General features: G+C 42.3%; 1 protein-coding gene across 1 annotated transcript in view; it reads left to right on the top strand.

Moving 5' to 3' along the window:
• Positions 1 to 8,996, top strand: part of LOC131252362 (2-Cys peroxiredoxin BAS1, chloroplastic-like) — a 29,914-nt gene extending 20,918 nt beyond the window's left edge. The window contains exons 5-7 of the mRNA XM_058253070.1: positions 7,249 to 7,374; positions 8,429 to 8,542; positions 8,680 to 8,996. Coding sequence (XP_058109053.1) covers positions 7,249 to 7,374; positions 8,429 to 8,542; positions 8,680 to 8,796 — 357 coding nt within the window. The 3' untranslated portion in view covers positions 8,797 to 8,996. The remainder of the gene's footprint in view (positions 1 to 7,248; positions 7,375 to 8,428; positions 8,543 to 8,679) is intronic.
• Positions 8,997 to 18,028: the final 9,032 nt, after the last annotated feature.

Below are 18,028 nucleotides of genomic sequence, written 5' to 3'. Positions count from 1 at the left end.
AGCAATCCATTTAACTCTAGATTTAATCCTCCAGGAGGCTTCGTCTTCTAGGGCTTTATTCGAGAGGATCTGAATGATGGAAATTCGCCTGGATAAGAATTCTTTCGACATTAGGACTCCCTCAAAATCGGAATCCATTTTCTGTAGCTCGGCAAGGAGCGCATCAACTTTTGCTTCCCGCTTAAGAGCTTCCTCCCGACGCCATTCCTTAAGCTTGGATTTGAGAAGACGGAGTTTGCCGAGAAGTTTGTGACCCGCATAGCCCTCCACCTGAAAAGACGCCCACCAATCGATAATCTTCTACCGAAGACCTTCTATTTGAAGCCAAGAAGAATTGAACCTAAATGGTTTTGGGCCCCAGTTGTCTTCTTACACGCTTAGAAGAATAGGGCAATGATCAGACGTGCTGCGCGGAAGAGCGATTTTTTTGGCAGTCGGAAGGGTCTCAATCCAATCAAGAGAGACTAGGAATCTATCCAGCCTAGACTAAATAGGAGCCGCATGACCATTGGTCCAGGTGAATCTAGCACGCATAAGCGGCAAATCAATCAACTATTCACTCTGAATCCATTCTGAGAATCGATTCATAGCAGAGGAAGGTCTTCTTCTTCTGGAGTGGTCCTCCGCAAATCGAGTGACATTGAAGTCACCCACCACACAAGACGACCTTGAAAATAGACGTCTGGCCTGAATTAACTCGTCCCAGAAAAGAGCCCTAAGAGAATTATTGTTAGGTCCATAGATAACCGAAACAAGGCATTGAACAGAAGAAAACTTATCTTGGAAAACAACCGATAACGAAAATGAGCCTCTGGAAGAAGATATGAGGGCCCATTTGGACGATTTCCAAGCGATAAGAATTCCCCCCGAGCTCCCCACCGCATGCAAAGATAGCCATTTAGCATCCTTGGCCCTCCACAGGGTAGCCAACAAACTGTCCGTAAAACGAGGAACCTTAGTCTACTGAAGACGGACTACATCGGGGTCTTTTCTATTTAGAGAAGCTTTGATCGGGCTTCTTTTATGTTTGGACCCCACCCCCTTGAGGCCCTGACATTCCAAGAGACTATCTTCATTGGCTCACTACGCTTCCCCGGTTGCCTTGTCTCCTTGATTTGGTCACCGAAGCCGAAATAAATCCTGGACTGGCTTCAAGTCGTTGAAGCTCGCGGGAACTTGATATCTTAGCCAACTGCTTTCCTGGAGTTCTACACTTCAAGATAGGTCTGCCTCTATTTTCTATGCACTGAAACAATGCAATGTAGTCCTCCAATCTATCTCCAAAAGACAGGCCGAGGGACCGCCCCACCTTACCTATGGCTTCTCTTATCCAATGTTTCTTCTGGATCTTAGCTAGCAGATCAGACCGATTCGTTTCCGAAGTGGACGGGTTGATCTGAGAGTCAGCTATCATCTACAAGGGTTCTGCCATGAGGATGTTAGAAGACAGATTATCATGAAAAAGCGTAATCGGGCCCATCTTCAGAGCGTTGACCGAGGGGATAGAAGAGTTTGAGGTGGATAAGGGAGAAGAGGATTGAGAGAGATAATCTAAGAGGCTGCAATTGGATAGAGGAAGATCAGCCGAATCGACCTGAGGCTCAGACTCTAGAGATTGGTTGGAAGGATATAAAGGATTGAGGGTAAGAGGCGATGAGATCGCAAGAGGAAGAGAAGAGGATGAGGGAATGATGGGAGAATGAACGGATAATGAGAGATTTGAGTGATTTGGATCCAGACCTGACCCGGATCCACTATCCCGAAGGCGCGAAAAGAGGGGTGGTTAGGAAATCTACCACCTGACACGTTATCCCCTCGAAACCCTCCTCCTGTTCCACGCGTCCCATGTTGCGTGTCAAGGAAGGAGAGAGAGATGGGCCCATTAATGCAGCTGACTGAGATCGTTGACGAGAATGACTATTAGCCGGCTGCGCCTGGGTAATAGGGGGATTCGCTGAATTATCTCCCGGATAATTGGCTGCTTGCATATCTGACTGCCCGATTGTATTCGCATACGGACCACGCGTCAAAGGCTCCAAAGCCATCATCATTGCGCTCGAGAGACGAGGGGGAGACGGTACAGGAGAGGGTGGCCGAGACAGTTGAGGGGCTCCACGTGGCTCGCTTAAGGTAGGCGTTCGGTTGATTCGTTTGCTAGCGGTGTCAGGCTTCCAAAACGGAGCTTCGCTGGAGCATGGAGAGTGTGCACCTTCTTCCATATGCGAATGTTTCAGCGACGACTCCGGCGAAGGGCCTTCCCTTACCCGCTAAAGATCGCCCCACCGAGGAAACGGATCGTCCTGAGCTTCCATGATGACCGGAAAATCAAGAGACTGATCGTCAACAACCACCTTCACCGACGATGGCGAAGCAACGCCCTTCTTCTGTCTAACTCTGACTCTAATAACCCCGACCTCCTCCCCGAGTTTTGTCTTCGCATCCAATTCCAGGAAGGAGCCAAGATAAGCAGTGATAGCAATAAAAAAACTCGTCATACCATAGTTCCAGTGGAATGCTCCATACCTGATACCACACATCCTCTATACCAAAGATCGAGAAATCCTCCCATCTCATAACTCTGGCGACCGGCCCTGCCGAATGAAGATGACCAGCCATAAGCAACATTTCTGGGTTAATCCTTGGACAGACCTTGAGCCATAATTCATTGTATTCCAGCGGTTTAATCTTATAATTTCCCGGACGGAATCCCGTAGTTTCTGATATCCAATCCCTCACCTGTGACAGGGAAGCACCTTCTTTACAGACAATAATCAACGAATCCTTACGATCGTCCTGAGCCTTACGAAAATTCACCATATTAACAGTAATGGGAACACCCATCCTAGCACAGAAAGGATCGGAAGCAGGGAGTGAGCATGGAGTAGGGGGAGTATTAGATATAGAGGGTAAAATGAAGGGGCTATCCTGTTGTTGATGTTGTTGAAGAAGGACCTCCTTGAAAGAAGGAACCTCCGACACGCGGGGGGGGTAGATGAGGGAGGAGGCGGAAGGACAGGCTTGGGTCTATAAACCTTATGGGCTTTAGGGAGAGGCTTGAGAGATGAAATGGGATTGGGTCCGTATCTAGCCCTCTGAACTAGAAGCGGGCACCCCGCGAACTTCACTCCATGTAACATGTCAACAGCTCGAGCTAGCTCTGCCTCGGATGACATGCAGACTAATGCAAAACCTCTGTATTTACCAGTATTCTGATCTCTTGGCATAACCACGTCCATGACCGCTCTAGCACGCCTGAAGACTCTTTCGATGTTGAGAGGGAACCAACCCATCGGGAAACCTTTCACAAACAGAGTTGGATAAGCACTGCGATTCCTCGCTGCAGCAGCCATAGGAGAGTTTTTCCAGTGAGGAACCTCCTGCCATTCCTTCTCGTTCAGGTTGACAGTGTCGTCTTCACTTGAATGAGGGTTCGGCCGCTCTACGTTATTGACTCCTCTGATTCTCGAATCTGAACTAGAACCCTGTGTTTTCCTAGATTCATCAGTTGATGAATCTCCCCACCGCTGTTTGAGACGAACTTTCCGCATCGATTAGTCTGTCATTATCTACCCTCCTCGTCGTCGTCGTCGTCAGCTCTCTCGTCTCATTATCTACCCTACTAGATTCTATTTGAGTTTTTAACTTTCTATTTAAATAATTAGTGGTTAGAATTAGAAATTAGATTGCATTTCTTTGAAAAAGTTGACAGTTTTTTTCTTGTGAAATTAGTTCTCTGAGGTAATTAGGTTAAATCCCTAGAGACCTTCAGGAATGTTAGTCCTTGTTTCTTATCTTCTCCTCATTCGCGGTCTTTGATTATTTCATTTGGTATTAGAACTTACATTGGAGCTTGCATTCAATTATGGTTTGGAGTTGTGAGTTGTAGTTTATGTTAGTGATTTGACATCACTCATGGGTTCCAAAAGAGCCTCGTCCTATAATTAGAAAAAGAGAAGGATGGAAAATATGGGGATCTAAGGGAAATGAAATGCAATTTGACATCAAAACATGCTCAAACACAAAAGCAAACCCTCTCATCCCAATTCTCTCAATTTCCAAAACAAAAGCTAAAGCTACATTGCAATGCATATTTATACAGCTATTACAACAAATTCCTAAGTTCTGACTTCCACAATTAATCATCTACTACGCTTAACACTAACTAATCATGGCGATTAGTTGGTAAGCACAACTAACCCCTAGAAATAGCCCCAAGATCCAAAATTTACAAAAATGTCCAAAGTATGGCCTACTTGACCGCATTTGTCTTACATGGATTGTGGGGCTAGGCCACAGGTAGCACTCTCTGAACCATCCAAATAGGTCATGGCCTTGTGTCCACATAGCTTCCCTTATTGGAGAGAACTCGTCCTCTAGTAAGTGTTTGAACACTCGAATGTTCTATGGTCACGCAGTGCTTATTGGCATCCTCCTATGTTGAATAGTATGAAACATCATTCATTGTCACACAATCTCATTGTGGGTTGTGATGTTTTATGACAATTGCTTTTACGACTAGAATTGAAGAGTAGTGCCAATCCATATGTCCAGGTTGGGGCGTGCAATTTTTTTTTTTGTTGACTTTCTAGAGGCCACCTACTAGACCATGGTTGTGACATTGACAAGGGTAAATGACAAGATGATGTCGTCATCATCCAGTACCCTTTATCAGTTGAAAAGACTCACTTTGGAGTCTTGAGCAATAGGAGGGCCCCAAATGACACTAGCATCTTGTGAACTTGCATCCTCAACAATTGGTACTAATGGAACGATTGCCCCATAATGTACACCGTGCTGGCCATCAATAAATGAGACACAACACATCCCCATGGTTATGTTGTCATAACATAAAGATAAGATTTATTCTCCCTTAATGGAAAATTTACGAGGATGGTCCAAGAAAATTACCGAAATGCATGTATTCCACAACATAAGGGGGCCTCTATCGGTAGTTGCTCATTACCCATGCTCTCTCGAGGTTGAATCTTGCTTATAATGGATGGGCTCATATCGGCTACAATTGGGATACAACCTTTAGCGAACCACAACGGCTTGCATGGAACTCGTCTTACAATCGCATTAGGTGGAACCATGGTGGAATCATCTCCTTCAGGGCCTTCCTTTATCTTCCCGTAATCACATTCGACTTCCTTGGAAATGCTTGGCTTGAGATGCTCCGCACCAAGTATTTTTTCGCCTATGACATCACGAGGTTCTACTGGCCCCATGATATAGATCAGTTCTCTTATGCCATGTTGTGAATCTACATTCATATCATCAGCCAATGTTCCAACTAGGCTTCAAAATCGATCATCTCATCTTTAGGAATTGACTTTGTCGGGCATCCCAAGATCCTCATGGGAACCCGCTTGACCAATGGCGCCATAACTAGGTCAAATTTCCACTAGGAGCGTGGCTCATGCCAAAATCTGACTCTCCAACACATCTTCCTTGCCATTTCTTGAATGAATTGGTGACCAAGATCTACATGCCTCCTGTTGTTGCTGGGCATGGAACCCATGCGGCTATCGAGTTGCCAGTCCATCATTGTGCGGAATGGTTGAATTGCCTTCGCTGGCAGCATGATGATTGTGCAATCCTGCACTGTGCTGAATGGCTTGCTTGCCCACATTGCATCATACCAAATGGTCCACTTGCCTTCGTTGACTGGTGTGAGAATTGAGCGATCTGGTACCATGCTGAATGGCTCACTTGCCTTCATTGACGGGGTATGGACCAAGTGACCTTAACTGTACTGAATGGCTCAGTTGAGTGCTCTCCCTGGCCGGATTTCACACACTTGAGTTGCCAAAAGACTTGTATATTATTTAACACATCTTTAACCATGTGGGGAATCTGAGCTTCCCTTGATGCTCTCTTATATGGGGGTTGTCTTTCCACCATGCCAATGCTATTCCCTTGAACCGAGAGGTCACCAGCTCGACAAGTTGATCTTCCGGTGCCTCATGAAGATCAATAGCCAGTTCGATGACGTCAAGCCACTCTTCTAGATCATCAATATAGAGCTCTCCTTAGAACAACAGGATCATGAGCTTGACACCAAGATTGATGAAACAAGCTTCTTCCTGCCTCTCTTATGCATCTTGTTCCTCACGCCCCACGCAAAGGCATGCGATGGTGAGAGGAGCATCCAAACAATTCAATGTTTCCGGTTCCATGCTTCTGTGAAACAATGACAAATCACGCGCATGACGCTTTATGTTAGTATCGTTTGGGACCCCTATATTGTTCAAGGCTCGAGGGTGAGTCCTTTTCGACCGAGATTGAGGACCGTCGGATGGAGACGATGTCATCCATCATTCACATTTTCCGGTGTCCTAACCACGGCCTAGTGGGCGATGCACCTCCAGAGAATTAGTAAAGAAATATTGTATTCGATCTTGGAGGGCAACGAAGGCCATTGTTGGGTCCTAAGGGCAAGGCTCGACACAACTCCCATGATTGTTAGGAATGGAATCATAGCTGCTATTGAGTTTTTGATCAATCATGTTGAATGGCCCAATTGTCCTCGTTGGTGATGTAATGATGGTGTGATCTTGCATCGTGCCAAATGGTTTGCTTGCCTTTGTGGATGGTGTGAGGACCGAGCTACCTTGCACCATATTGAATGGTCCACTTGCTTTCGTTTAGTGTGAGGATTGAGTGATCTTGCACTGTGCCGAATGGCTCACTTGCCCTCTTTGAGTGTGCAAGGACCGAGCAAGCGAGTACCCTCCCTGTCCAGATTTCATGTGCTCGAGTTTTCCAAACACCTTGTACATCATCTGACACATCTTTGCGCACGTGGGGATTTTGGGCTTCCCTTGATTCTCTCTTGCATGGCAGGTGTCTTTCCACTGTGCCAACTCTCATCCCTTGAACTGAGAGATCACCAACTCAATTAGCCAATCTTCCAATACCCCATGGTGATTAATCACCTGCTTGATGGCGTCGAGCTGCTCTTTAGATCATCAAATAGAACCCTTTTTAGAATAACAGAATCATGAGCTTGACAATAAGATCGATCTGACGAGCTTCTTCCTGCCTCATGTGATCTTCCTCTCCATGCCCTGTGGAGAGGCATGTGACAGTGAGAGGAAGTACGGAACCCCTTAGCTTGTATGCTTTGCTGGTATAAGCTGGCTGCCTATTTTTTGTGTTGTTAATTTTAATATTTTGATTTACACGCATTGCCGAAGTTATCTTTCTGTGTTCTTATGTACTAACTTGATATTGTTATTTATGTAGTTTTCCCATCTTGCATGGGTTCAAACAGACCGGAAATCTGGTGGACTTGGTGATCTGAAGTATCCATTGATTTCTGATGTGACCAAATCAATTTCACAATCTTATGGTGTTTTGATCCCACACCAGGTACAGTTTTCAACACTTTCGCTAGCATTTTTCCTGGAACATTTTTTTACTGTGCACTGTACTAAATCACCATGAAAAAATCTCTTACTGGTTGATAGGAGCAAACATCAAAATCTTTAATGATATATAACATGATTCTGAGACAATGACATCATGGATTCTTCTCAAGACCAAGGTTGTTAATATTGTTACTGTACCGGAACCACAATAATTCTTCTCAAGATGGATGTTGTTGAAAACGTTACCATATTGAAAACTGTGGGAGTTGAATCGTACCAAAGAGATTCTTTAATACCTGTTGCAACTGATACTTCTTCTTAACAGTGTCAGTCATCAATAGATTAAGCACTTGGAACAAATTGGTGATTTGGGCCTCATGGCCATATGGAAAGGTTGGCTTGCCTGCTATGACGCCAAACAAGGAGCCTTGTATTTCCATGGCCAAACCATATAGCTGGTGCAAATGCCTTTTGTATTGAATGTTCTCTCCAACAACAGTAGCTTTGAAAACATTGTGAAACGAAATCTTTTCTAAATGAGAGGACCAAACAATCATAGCAACTGGCAATTATAAATATTATAATTAAGCTTTCCAAGCCCTTTGCCTTTTGTTGGTGAAATTGGGGACTATCCGACAGATCGAGAGGAAATAGATAACAGGAGCGATTTGTCTATAAATTTGTAATCAAGCATTCCAACTCCTCTTGCCCTTTTGTTGGTAAAAGTTGGGTGCGTCTCTGAGAGATGAAATAGATGACATAACCTTTAGGCCCTGTTTGGTAGACACTTAAAAATGAGGTAATCTCAGTTTAGTTAACTATAATTTTGTATTAGAGACTTTGATCTCTAATACATAATGAGTTCATGTTAACAAAAATTATATATCAGAAATCAAGATCTCTAATACGAAATTACTGTTAACTAAAATAAGATCGTCATTTTTAGGCATCTCTATCAAACAGGCCTTAAGCTAGTATTATTCTAATATAGTGTTGCCTTTTATGAGCGCTTTAAGATATTGGACTAATCTTATAACGAGTGTTCAATCCGACAGGGGATTGCATTACGAGGACTCTTCATTATAGACAAGGAAGGAGTGATTCAGCACTCAACCATTAACAACCTCGCCATTGGCCGCAGTGTTGATGAGACAATGAGAACACTTCAGGTAAGCAATGAAGAAAATATGACATAAAGCGGACTCCATCTCTCTCCTTCCAGCTTACCCAACTTCCTTTGTATTATGTAAATGCCGGGGTTTCTTCTTTTACATGTCAATGTGTTCTGTTTGTGTTAACCTTGCAGGCTTTGCAGTATGTCCAAGAAAACCCTGATGAGGTGTGCCCGGCAGGGTGGAAGCCAGGAGATAAGTCCATGAAGCCAGATCCTAAGCTCAGCAAGGAGTACTTCTCTGCAATATGAAAGTAATCCAAGAATATCTACTGTATTGTTGTTTGAAGCGCTCCGAGGGAGTTTTCTTTCTCTTTGCCTGTTGAGTTTCATAGAAAGTGCCCCCTGCTTCCGGAATAATTCAAGGACATTTCTGTTTTTGGATAAACACATGCATATCTGTGCAAACCTCCTGTTAGTATTTATAAGAGCTATGCAGATGTGTTCAAACATTCCTATCCGGCGAGGTAACAGAGGCCGCTATTTTTCTCAAAGCTTAAAACTTCCCAGTTGCATTGGAGACATGCTAACCTTCTTCCTGTTTTCCTCATTTATCTACTCCTGGCTGGCAAAGACAGCACTTCCTGGCAGTTGTGAATTCTCTCTGAATGTTGCTGATTGCATTGAGCCCTACTAAGACTGAACTTGGATTCGGGGTCAACCCAAAGCTGATTGACCCATGAACTCGGTTTGCAAAATGCCAACCTGATTTGAATTTGGGTTGAGCAAGTATGGGGTAGTTTAGGTCGGGTTGGGAATGATCACATGTATTTAGGTCGGGTTGTGTCAGGTATGGAGGATTTGGGTTGGGTGCTCTTGACCCAACTCAACCCACCTGATTGGCACCCCTAAGCCCCACCAACAGATGAGATACAGTGATGGTTTAAGAGTCGAGTCATTTTTTGGATCTAGGAGTATTTTTAGGGTTATGTTCAGTTTTCCAGGATCTGTGTTGTGAGATTGAAATTTGGCCAGAGTCTGCACTGAGAAATTGTAATGGATTGGTGTGATGGAAGTTGGAGGAAATATTAATGCTAGGCTGGCAATTTTACTTTTTGGATTGGATCTGTATCCGTCTATGCAGATTGTTGCATGGAAGGGGGAAGACATCTAATGGCAGTGATGAAATGATGAGAAATTTTAGCTGGGGAGCGATGGCCTATTCGTTTAGGGCTCAAATGGAAATGCAACAGGGTCATCCTGGTCAACCAATCTTGTTTCTTAGATGTTTGGCAAAATCCAAATTGTCCATTTGGGTCGGGAATAATTTGGATTGCCTAATTGAGGCCATCCTCATTTTCGGAAGAAGAAATATTGAAAGCAATTTCTGAACTAGGAAGTGACAAAGCTCCCACTCCAAATGGCTTCCCTTTTGCGTTCTATAAAAAATTTTGGGATCTACTCAAAGAAGACGTGATCAATTTTATTAATAAATTTCATTTTAAAAAATAACGTTTCCTTCCAGCTGAGAAATGTGCCATTTTTATCACTTAAAATTTTTTTTTTTTAAAGAGTGAAAAGTTTGAGGGATTTCCCCCATATTGATCTGTTTAGCAGTCTTTACAAGATGATTACAAAATTGTTAGCATCCAGGTTTCAGGTGGCGGCTGTAAGTGAAGTGATCTCCAAATAACAAGATGCATTTGTGATTGGTCGGCAGATAGTGGACAACTTCATGATAGCGAATGAGTGCGTTGACTCGTGTAAAGGGAAAGGATCTAAAGGGGTAGTTTGTAAACTGAACATAGAAAAAGCTTTCGATCATATTGATTGAGACTTTCTTGATTATATGCTTCATCACCTAAGGTGCAGGGTGAAGTGGAGAGCGTGGATCCGAGCATGTGTAGAAGTGGTGAAATTTTCAATTCTTTGACTGGTTCCCTGAATGACTATTTTAGTGCATCAAGAGGACTGCGGCAAGGTGACCTGTTATTGTCATACCTCTTTGTGGTGGTCATAGAGGCATTAAGCAAGTTGATTGCCAAAGGCATGGAGTTGGGTCTTGTAAGTGGCTTTAGAGTGGATAATTCTTTATTTTAAATCTCTCACCTTCAATATGCAGATAATATATTACTCTTTGGCGAGGCTCACAAATCCAAGATGCTAAATTTTTACAAGATCATAGTATATTTTCAAGTAGTCTCGGGTTTGAAGGTAAACAATGCAAAAGTGAATTGTTGGGAGCAGGCTTATCAACAGAAGAGGTTGGAGCCTTTGCTAGTATCTTTGGTTTTAGAGTGGATACCTGGGATTACCACTAAGCCTAGGTAAGGCAGCTAAACTTATTTGGGAAAAAATTTTATAGAAAGCCTCAAGAGGAAACTATTGTTTTGAAAGAGAAGACATTTATCATTAGGAGAAAGGCTAACGCTAATCAAAGCAATACTGTTCCAATTTACTTTGTCTTTATTCAAGTCCCAAAAGTAATGTTCAACAGAATGGGAAAAAAAAAGATGGGACTTCTTATGGGAAGGGGGCAACCGATAAAAATAAATTTCATCTTCTAAACTAGGAGGAAGTTTGCAAGCGACAAAAGCATGAGGGAGCTGGTCTTCAACTATCGGGGGATATGAATTTAGCACTTCTAGGCAAGTGGGTTTGGAGGTTTGGAGTTGAAATGGAAAGCTTATTGAAGGGTTGTAGTAGAAAGGAAATACAGGCTTCAAGAAGGTTCGTGGTGAACAAAAGATTCTTCATTGTACAAGATCTTATCTATTTGGAAAGATGTGGTTGCTCTTAGATCCAAGGCATGGGAAGGCATTGGTTTCACTTTGGATAGTGGCAAATATATTAGATTTTGGGGGGATATCTGGTTAGGAGACCAAAAGTTGAGGGAGGTATTCCCTAGGCTAGTAGAAGTCTTGGTGGAAGCTAATTTGAAGGTGGCCATATGCTCCTCTTATTGGAGAAGAGGTCGTATGGGCTGCTCTGTGCAGAAGGAATTTGGAAGCTTCCGAGGTTGACGAATTCTTGAATTTATGCTTAGTAAGGCTGGTCCGTCACCAAATGGCTAGCAGACAAATCTGGGAAGTTAACAGTGAAATCATTTTATAACAAAATCAATGAAGAATCCAATGTGAATACGATTTTTTATACCTTCTTTGGAGATATGCTGCTTCCCTCAAGATGGCAACTCTAGCTTAATTGGTGGGTAAAAAAAGGTATTCATGGTGGACAACTTGTGTAAGAGGGATATGATTCTCTCAAACATGTGCCTTTTATACTTCCAGAACGAGGAGTGATTCTCTCAAACATGTGCCTTTTATACGGAATCAGCAAATCATCTATTCATTCGCTAGAATGAGTATTCATGTCCGCCTCCATTGAATGTTTGCTTCTATGATCTTTAGAATGAGTTTGGAGTTTTTTTTTTTTTCCATCAAATTCGGTATCCAATGGTCTTGCTAGCCTCCATTGAATCTTTGCTTCTATTGGGGGATGGGGGGATAAGGAATTGGTCAAATATGGAAAGGAATTAAAAAGATGGCTGCTGATCTAGTCAAGGATTGGATTGCTGATTCTTCAGCTCCGTCCAGCTTCCAAATTGTTGGGCTCTTTGTTTATAGTTTTCTATCTTTCTGTTTTTTTCTTTTCTGTTTGTTGTTCCACCCAAATGACCCGATCAATTTTTTTTTTTTTGGGTTGGGATTAGGCTCAAGCCATTTTAGCTTAGCACAGCCCAACTTTGTATGTGAGTTTTAAATCCATCCGTCTTGAATGTCAACCGTTGGTTCAATTCCTCAATGTTTATTTCTTTGTGCATGTGTAGCTCACTGTGATCAATCGACAGAATAGACATGGATTGTATCCTGCCCCTGCCAGGATGGACTTGGTCTAGAGAAGGGCTCCATGGGACCACCATGATGTATGTGTTTTATCCACACCATCCATCCATTTTAACATTTTAGGGCATGAGCCCAAAAATGAGGCTGATCTAGGCTTAAATGGACCGCAGTGCGGATTGAACCCCACCATTAAAAACTTACTGGGAGCTGCTCGAATTGATTTTTTTTTTCTCTTCATCCAGATCTCTGTGACCTTATGAACAGGTTGAATGGCAAATAACAATCATGGTGGGCCCTAGGAAGGTTTCAATGATGGGTGTAATTATAACCACTGCTTCCTATGATGTGGTCCACTTGACCCTTGGAACTACCTCCTTCTTGGGCTCATGCCCCACAGAGCCCATGTCTGGACTGGCAGGGGATGCACGCAATCCACGTTAGGATAGATTAGAATAGGAGCATTCAAGTAGGAAATAGTTTTTAATTTCTGGGCTTGGTTGGGCCTTGGTCTGGCCTGGACCAGCCCAAAACCCTGTCCATTGCCACCCCTACATGCAATACGCTACATTCCTATTCACAGGTGCTCTCTTCTTCAATTCAATAATACCAAATAAAACAGTTTTATGTATATAAGGAAAAAAAAAAGAAGCAAACAAAGGGAGGCTACTTATAGGGCAGGCAACCTGGCTCACGCCCAACCCAAACCCAACTGATCCCATCGAATCTTTACTCGAGCTACGTTATGCTGGGCTGGGCTTGGGTTCTGCCAATCCCATCTCACATGTGCAGGCCTCCACTACGGCACTATGGGACCATATCACTGGTTGGAAACATGACTGAGATACCGCCGCACTAGTCAACCACACTCCCAATCTCATGAAAAATATTAATATTAAACCCTCTTCAATCTCACCTGCCTAATGCCAAGATAATCTTAAAAAGACAGATATTTCTTGCTCGTCATAACAATCGCTAGTCGCAAACCTTATGTGGGGCTAAAATCACCAGTGGAAGGTTTAGTTCAATGTTATACTTGAAAGTGCAGTCAATGATTTGGAAGTAGCCTTTTAAGGATGTAGATGTCGCTATTTTCGACACAAAGGGGACCATGTCTTCGTTCCAAAGTTGTTGGGAGGTGATGAAAAATGATATTGTGGTGGTTTTTAGGGAGTTCCATGATCAGGCATATACATGTAAATCACTGGGGGCTTCCCTCATCTCTCTAATCCCAAAGGGAGCTTAAGTTGTCTCTGATTTTAAGTCGTTCGCCTTATTGGCAGCATTTACAAAGAGATGCTAAAATGTCGGCTGGGAGATCACAGAGGGTGACTAATAGTGTAATCTTGACTTCCCAAAGTCCCTTGATGGGCCTTTCATTGCTAACACATACATAAATGAATAAAACAGTAAAAGGCTAGAGGGAAATTTATATAAGGTTGACATGAAGAAGACTAGCAACTCTGTAATTTGAGAGTTGCTTGATTATCCTTTAGGTTATATGAGTTTTGCGGCAATGTTGGATCAATGGTTGTTTCTCACACTTAGTTTTATAATGTTATTGACAGAACCCCAAGGCTACTCTATATTGTTATTAACAGAACAGGCATTTGGCGAAGGGTATTAGATGGGATTACATGGGATAGAATTGCATTGCGTCCTGTGCAAATTCCACCTAGCATTTGGGGAGGATGAGAAAGGTTGAGATTAGGTGAGATGGAATTGCATTGGGTCCCGTGCAAATTCCACCTAGCATTTGGGGAGGATGAGAAAGGTTGAGATTAGGTGGGATGGAATTGCATTTGGTCCCATGCGGGATTTTCATGGATTTTGAAATCCACCACACATGGGCCCCACATTGATGCATGCTTATCCATGCCGTCCATCCATATACACCGTTTACACATGACATTCTGGTTATATATGTGTACAAGTTAATTCTCAAATCCGTTGTGAATTTGAGAGTTGCTTGATTATCCTTTAGGTTATATGAGTTTTGCGGCAATGTTGGATCAATGGTTGTTTCTTACACTTAGTTTTATAATGTTATTGACAGAACCCCAAGGCTACTCTATATTGTTATTAACAGAACAGGCATTTGGCGGAGGGTATTAGATGGGATTACATGGGATAGAATTGCATTGGGTCCTGTGCAAATTCCACCTAGCATTTGGGGAGGATGAGAAAGGTTGGGATTAGGTGGGATGGAATTGCATTTGGTCCCATGCGGGATTTTCATGGATTTTGAAATCCACCACACGTGAGCCCCACATTGATGCATGCTTATCCATGCCGTCCATCCATATACACCGTTTACACATGACGTTCTGGTTATATATGTGTACAAGTGAACGACATACGTTGTGAATTTGGTCCGTTGATTACAATTCCATAGTCCACCAAACAGGATTTTGCTTAATCCAATGTTTTCCCATAGCAAGAATTTTATTCCAAACATGGGATTGGAAGGCTAAAATACCATGGTATTTCCAGACATGCAATCATTGTGCAATAACGATGTTAATCCCATCTAATACAATTCAATATCATTTTATTCCAAGGACCAAACAAGCCCTAAGGGCTACTCCAAGGGTGCATGTGGTACAAGCAAAGCGAGGGTCAAGGCTACTTCAGAAGGTGGCTAATGCTAATCATCGGATGTATGATTGTGGGCAGTTGGGACATCAGAGGGATCCATGTTGATAGAACTTATCTATAGATGGCTTGATTCTATGAGGCTCAGATGTTTGAGAATATATTGCTCTGCTTTGAAGGCATCTTAGACCTGAAGGTGAATCTCTCTCTAGGAGGCAGAATAACTTCAATCAAATCGGTTCTGGCGAGCTTGCCAGCTTTTCCATTGTCAATCCTTTTATATCTGGTTATGTAGCTGCCAAAAATGAATCCATTCAAAAGAGATTCGCATGGGACAATAGTAAAGACATGCACAAATTTCATCTAGTGGTGTGGGAAGATGTTCGCAAGCCAATCAGTGTAGGTGATTTGAGCCTAGGAAATGTTTGGATAACTAATTTAGTGTTGTTGGGCAAGTGGTGATGAAGAATGGAATTAGGGAGTATTCAGTGCTCTTAGGAGCATTTTAGTTGCCTGAGTACATAGTCAAAAATGAGTTGAATGTGGCCTGTGCATCTTCCTGTGCTGGATCTTTCATAGGGAGAACTATCTTGTGGGCTCAACTTTTATGAATCAATTCAAATTATAGAGTTAGCAATGCAGTCAGTATGTGTTTCTGGGAAGACTGTGTGTGGGAATTTTGAATTCCTGTATTCAGTAGTTGTTAACAAAGGGGCTACTGTCCATCACTTCTTTCAGCATCTGGGTAGCAAAATAGACTTAAAAAGGATAGCAAAATATCTAGTCTATTGCAACTGTTGGAGTTTCTGAAAAATGTTTATTCTCCCCTGGTGGTTTTGATAGGCGATTCGGGACTTGGAATTTGATGGGAGGTCGTGATCTGTGTAGATCCTCATTTTCGAGAATTTGGTCAATTGTTGCTCCACCAAAGGTCGTGTCTCTTAACAAGATTTAAACAAAGATATGAGCCGAGAAATGACGTTGCCTTATCGATCTTGTCTGTATTGTAATAACAAAGAATTGATTAACTAGGGCTGCAACTTGGGTTCAGGTCAACCAGAACCTGATGACCCAAGGTTGGGTTGGGCTCAGGTCAACCAGAACCTGATGACCAACAAAACCTGCCCGAGTTTCACCCCGATGGTTAACTCTACTGATTCACTGCCAGGTTGCAAGAGAGAGATGGTCAGCAGTTATCTCCAAAATTGGCATGGAATGGGTCTTTCAGTGGTCTGTTCTAGACATAGTTGAAAGCTCAGAACTGTTGCATTGGCTATGAAGCAAGCAGGTGCACACTACACTATAGTCAATATGGCTTGAAAGAAATAATAAAATTGATTGGAAAGGTTTTCCTCAGTGCATTAGTTTTTCAGACTTTTAACAGTGGGCGAGAAGGTGAATTTGAGATTCAGAAGATCCTGATGCTGATTTAAAATTAAGAGGGGTTATTCAGTGTCAGAGGAAAAATGCGGAAGTGGTTACTGGCTGTCAAGCTCCTACCCCAAGCAGTTACAAGGCAAGCTTCAAAGGATGCTGATTGGGGAACCCTGGGTTAGCAGGGGTTGGCAGCTGATTGAGGTCTGGGTTCCATTGGAATCAAGGACTCGATTATGTAGAAGCAATTATTCTGTTGCAAGCTATTAAAGTGGCTGTGGATTTTGATTTGTTTTTGGTGATAGTTGAAGGCAATTTTGGCAATTCGATATCTTGGGCTAGAATCGGATCACGTTCATGGAGCATAGTTTTCAATATCAGCATCGTAACAGTCGACAGGTCGTATCCTATCTGCATTGGCCTGATACGATACATGATATAGGACCGAATCAGCCCTGCCTTGAAAAAAAATATAAAAAAATAGCCCGCATTGGCACTAATCCGGGCCAACATACACAAGGGCTCAATTTCGATTTTTTTTTTTTTTTTTTCTTCAATAGTCTACTCCATTTTTCCTTGTCTTTTTTCATTTAAACCAAAAGGAAAAGGGAGGAAGCTTATAAAGTTATTTTAGGCTAAATCTAGACCTATTCTGGCATCAAAATAAATGAATTAAGTAGGATTCGACAAATTGAAGCATAATAGACAATTACGGGGAAAATGAGACTTTCTTGTTGATGTTTTTACCGTCTCATCTTTTTGGTTGTATTTCAATGTAATTGGCCCTATATTCACCAAATGATGTTTGACTTGTGTTTAATTATGGCCCATTTTCTTGACTTTCAACAGGTCAAACTGACCAACTACATTCTTATCAAAGAATGGTTTGATACACCATTATATACATGTCTAAAATATAAAAGAAGAAGAAAAAAAAGAAGGATAGATTCTTAAATATCTTATTTCTCCTTAATTCTTTGGCTTTTAAAAAAGAAAATTGACTGACGGGACAATACAGATACACAATGCCCGTAATGCATTGTTTTTTGGCTGGGCTGATACACCCCCTGGTAACGCTATTCAGAACCATGCCATGAAGGGTTGAAGAAATGGTGGAAGAAGCCCAGGATATGTGCGGTCCTTGGCCAATAACCCTTTCACGTGTTCCCTGGTGGAGTGTCTTGCAAAGGGTCATTTAGGTCTAGGTCTATCCTTGTCAAAGTTAGGAGATGAGAGGTGTCCCTGAGCTGGTGTCGATTTTGTTTTGTATCTTCATTGTATGCTCGATATTTTGTGATGGCAAGCTCTTCCCGTGAGCCTAAATTAATATTGTTTTTTCTCCTTTTTCTTATGGATAAAACTTTGGATTATCAATATTTAAAAAATGAAATATTGTGCGAATTTCAAGCCTCACTAGTTATAAAATCTTCACCAATGCAGAATTATTGCATTAAAATTTGAACTCATGCATATAAAATAAGGGGATTTTCACCAAAATTCCTCAAGAACGTTGATTTTATCAAACAATTCCTTTCGACCTTTTTAAGTCTTGGAAAGTGCTTCTTGGAGGATGAAATGACATCAATGCCTGTCTACTTTTCCTGAAAGTGATGGAATCAAATGTTGTGGGCCCATGTGGTGTCTGATTGACATCCTACCCTTCCAACACACCCCACCATGACAATTACACTAATGAAAACACACCCCAACCCTTCCAACAGGTGCACCCCACC

Source organism: Magnolia sinica, chromosome 1 (genome assembly GCF_029962835.1).
Source record: "Magnolia sinica isolate HGM2019 chromosome 1, MsV1, whole genome shotgun sequence".
In the NCBI taxonomy this organism is placed as follows: domain Eukaryota; kingdom Viridiplantae; phylum Streptophyta; class Magnoliopsida; order Magnoliales; family Magnoliaceae; genus Magnolia; species Magnolia sinica.
The sequence above is the reverse complement of the archived record's forward strand: the minus strand, read 5'-3'. Positions and strand labels throughout refer to the sequence as shown.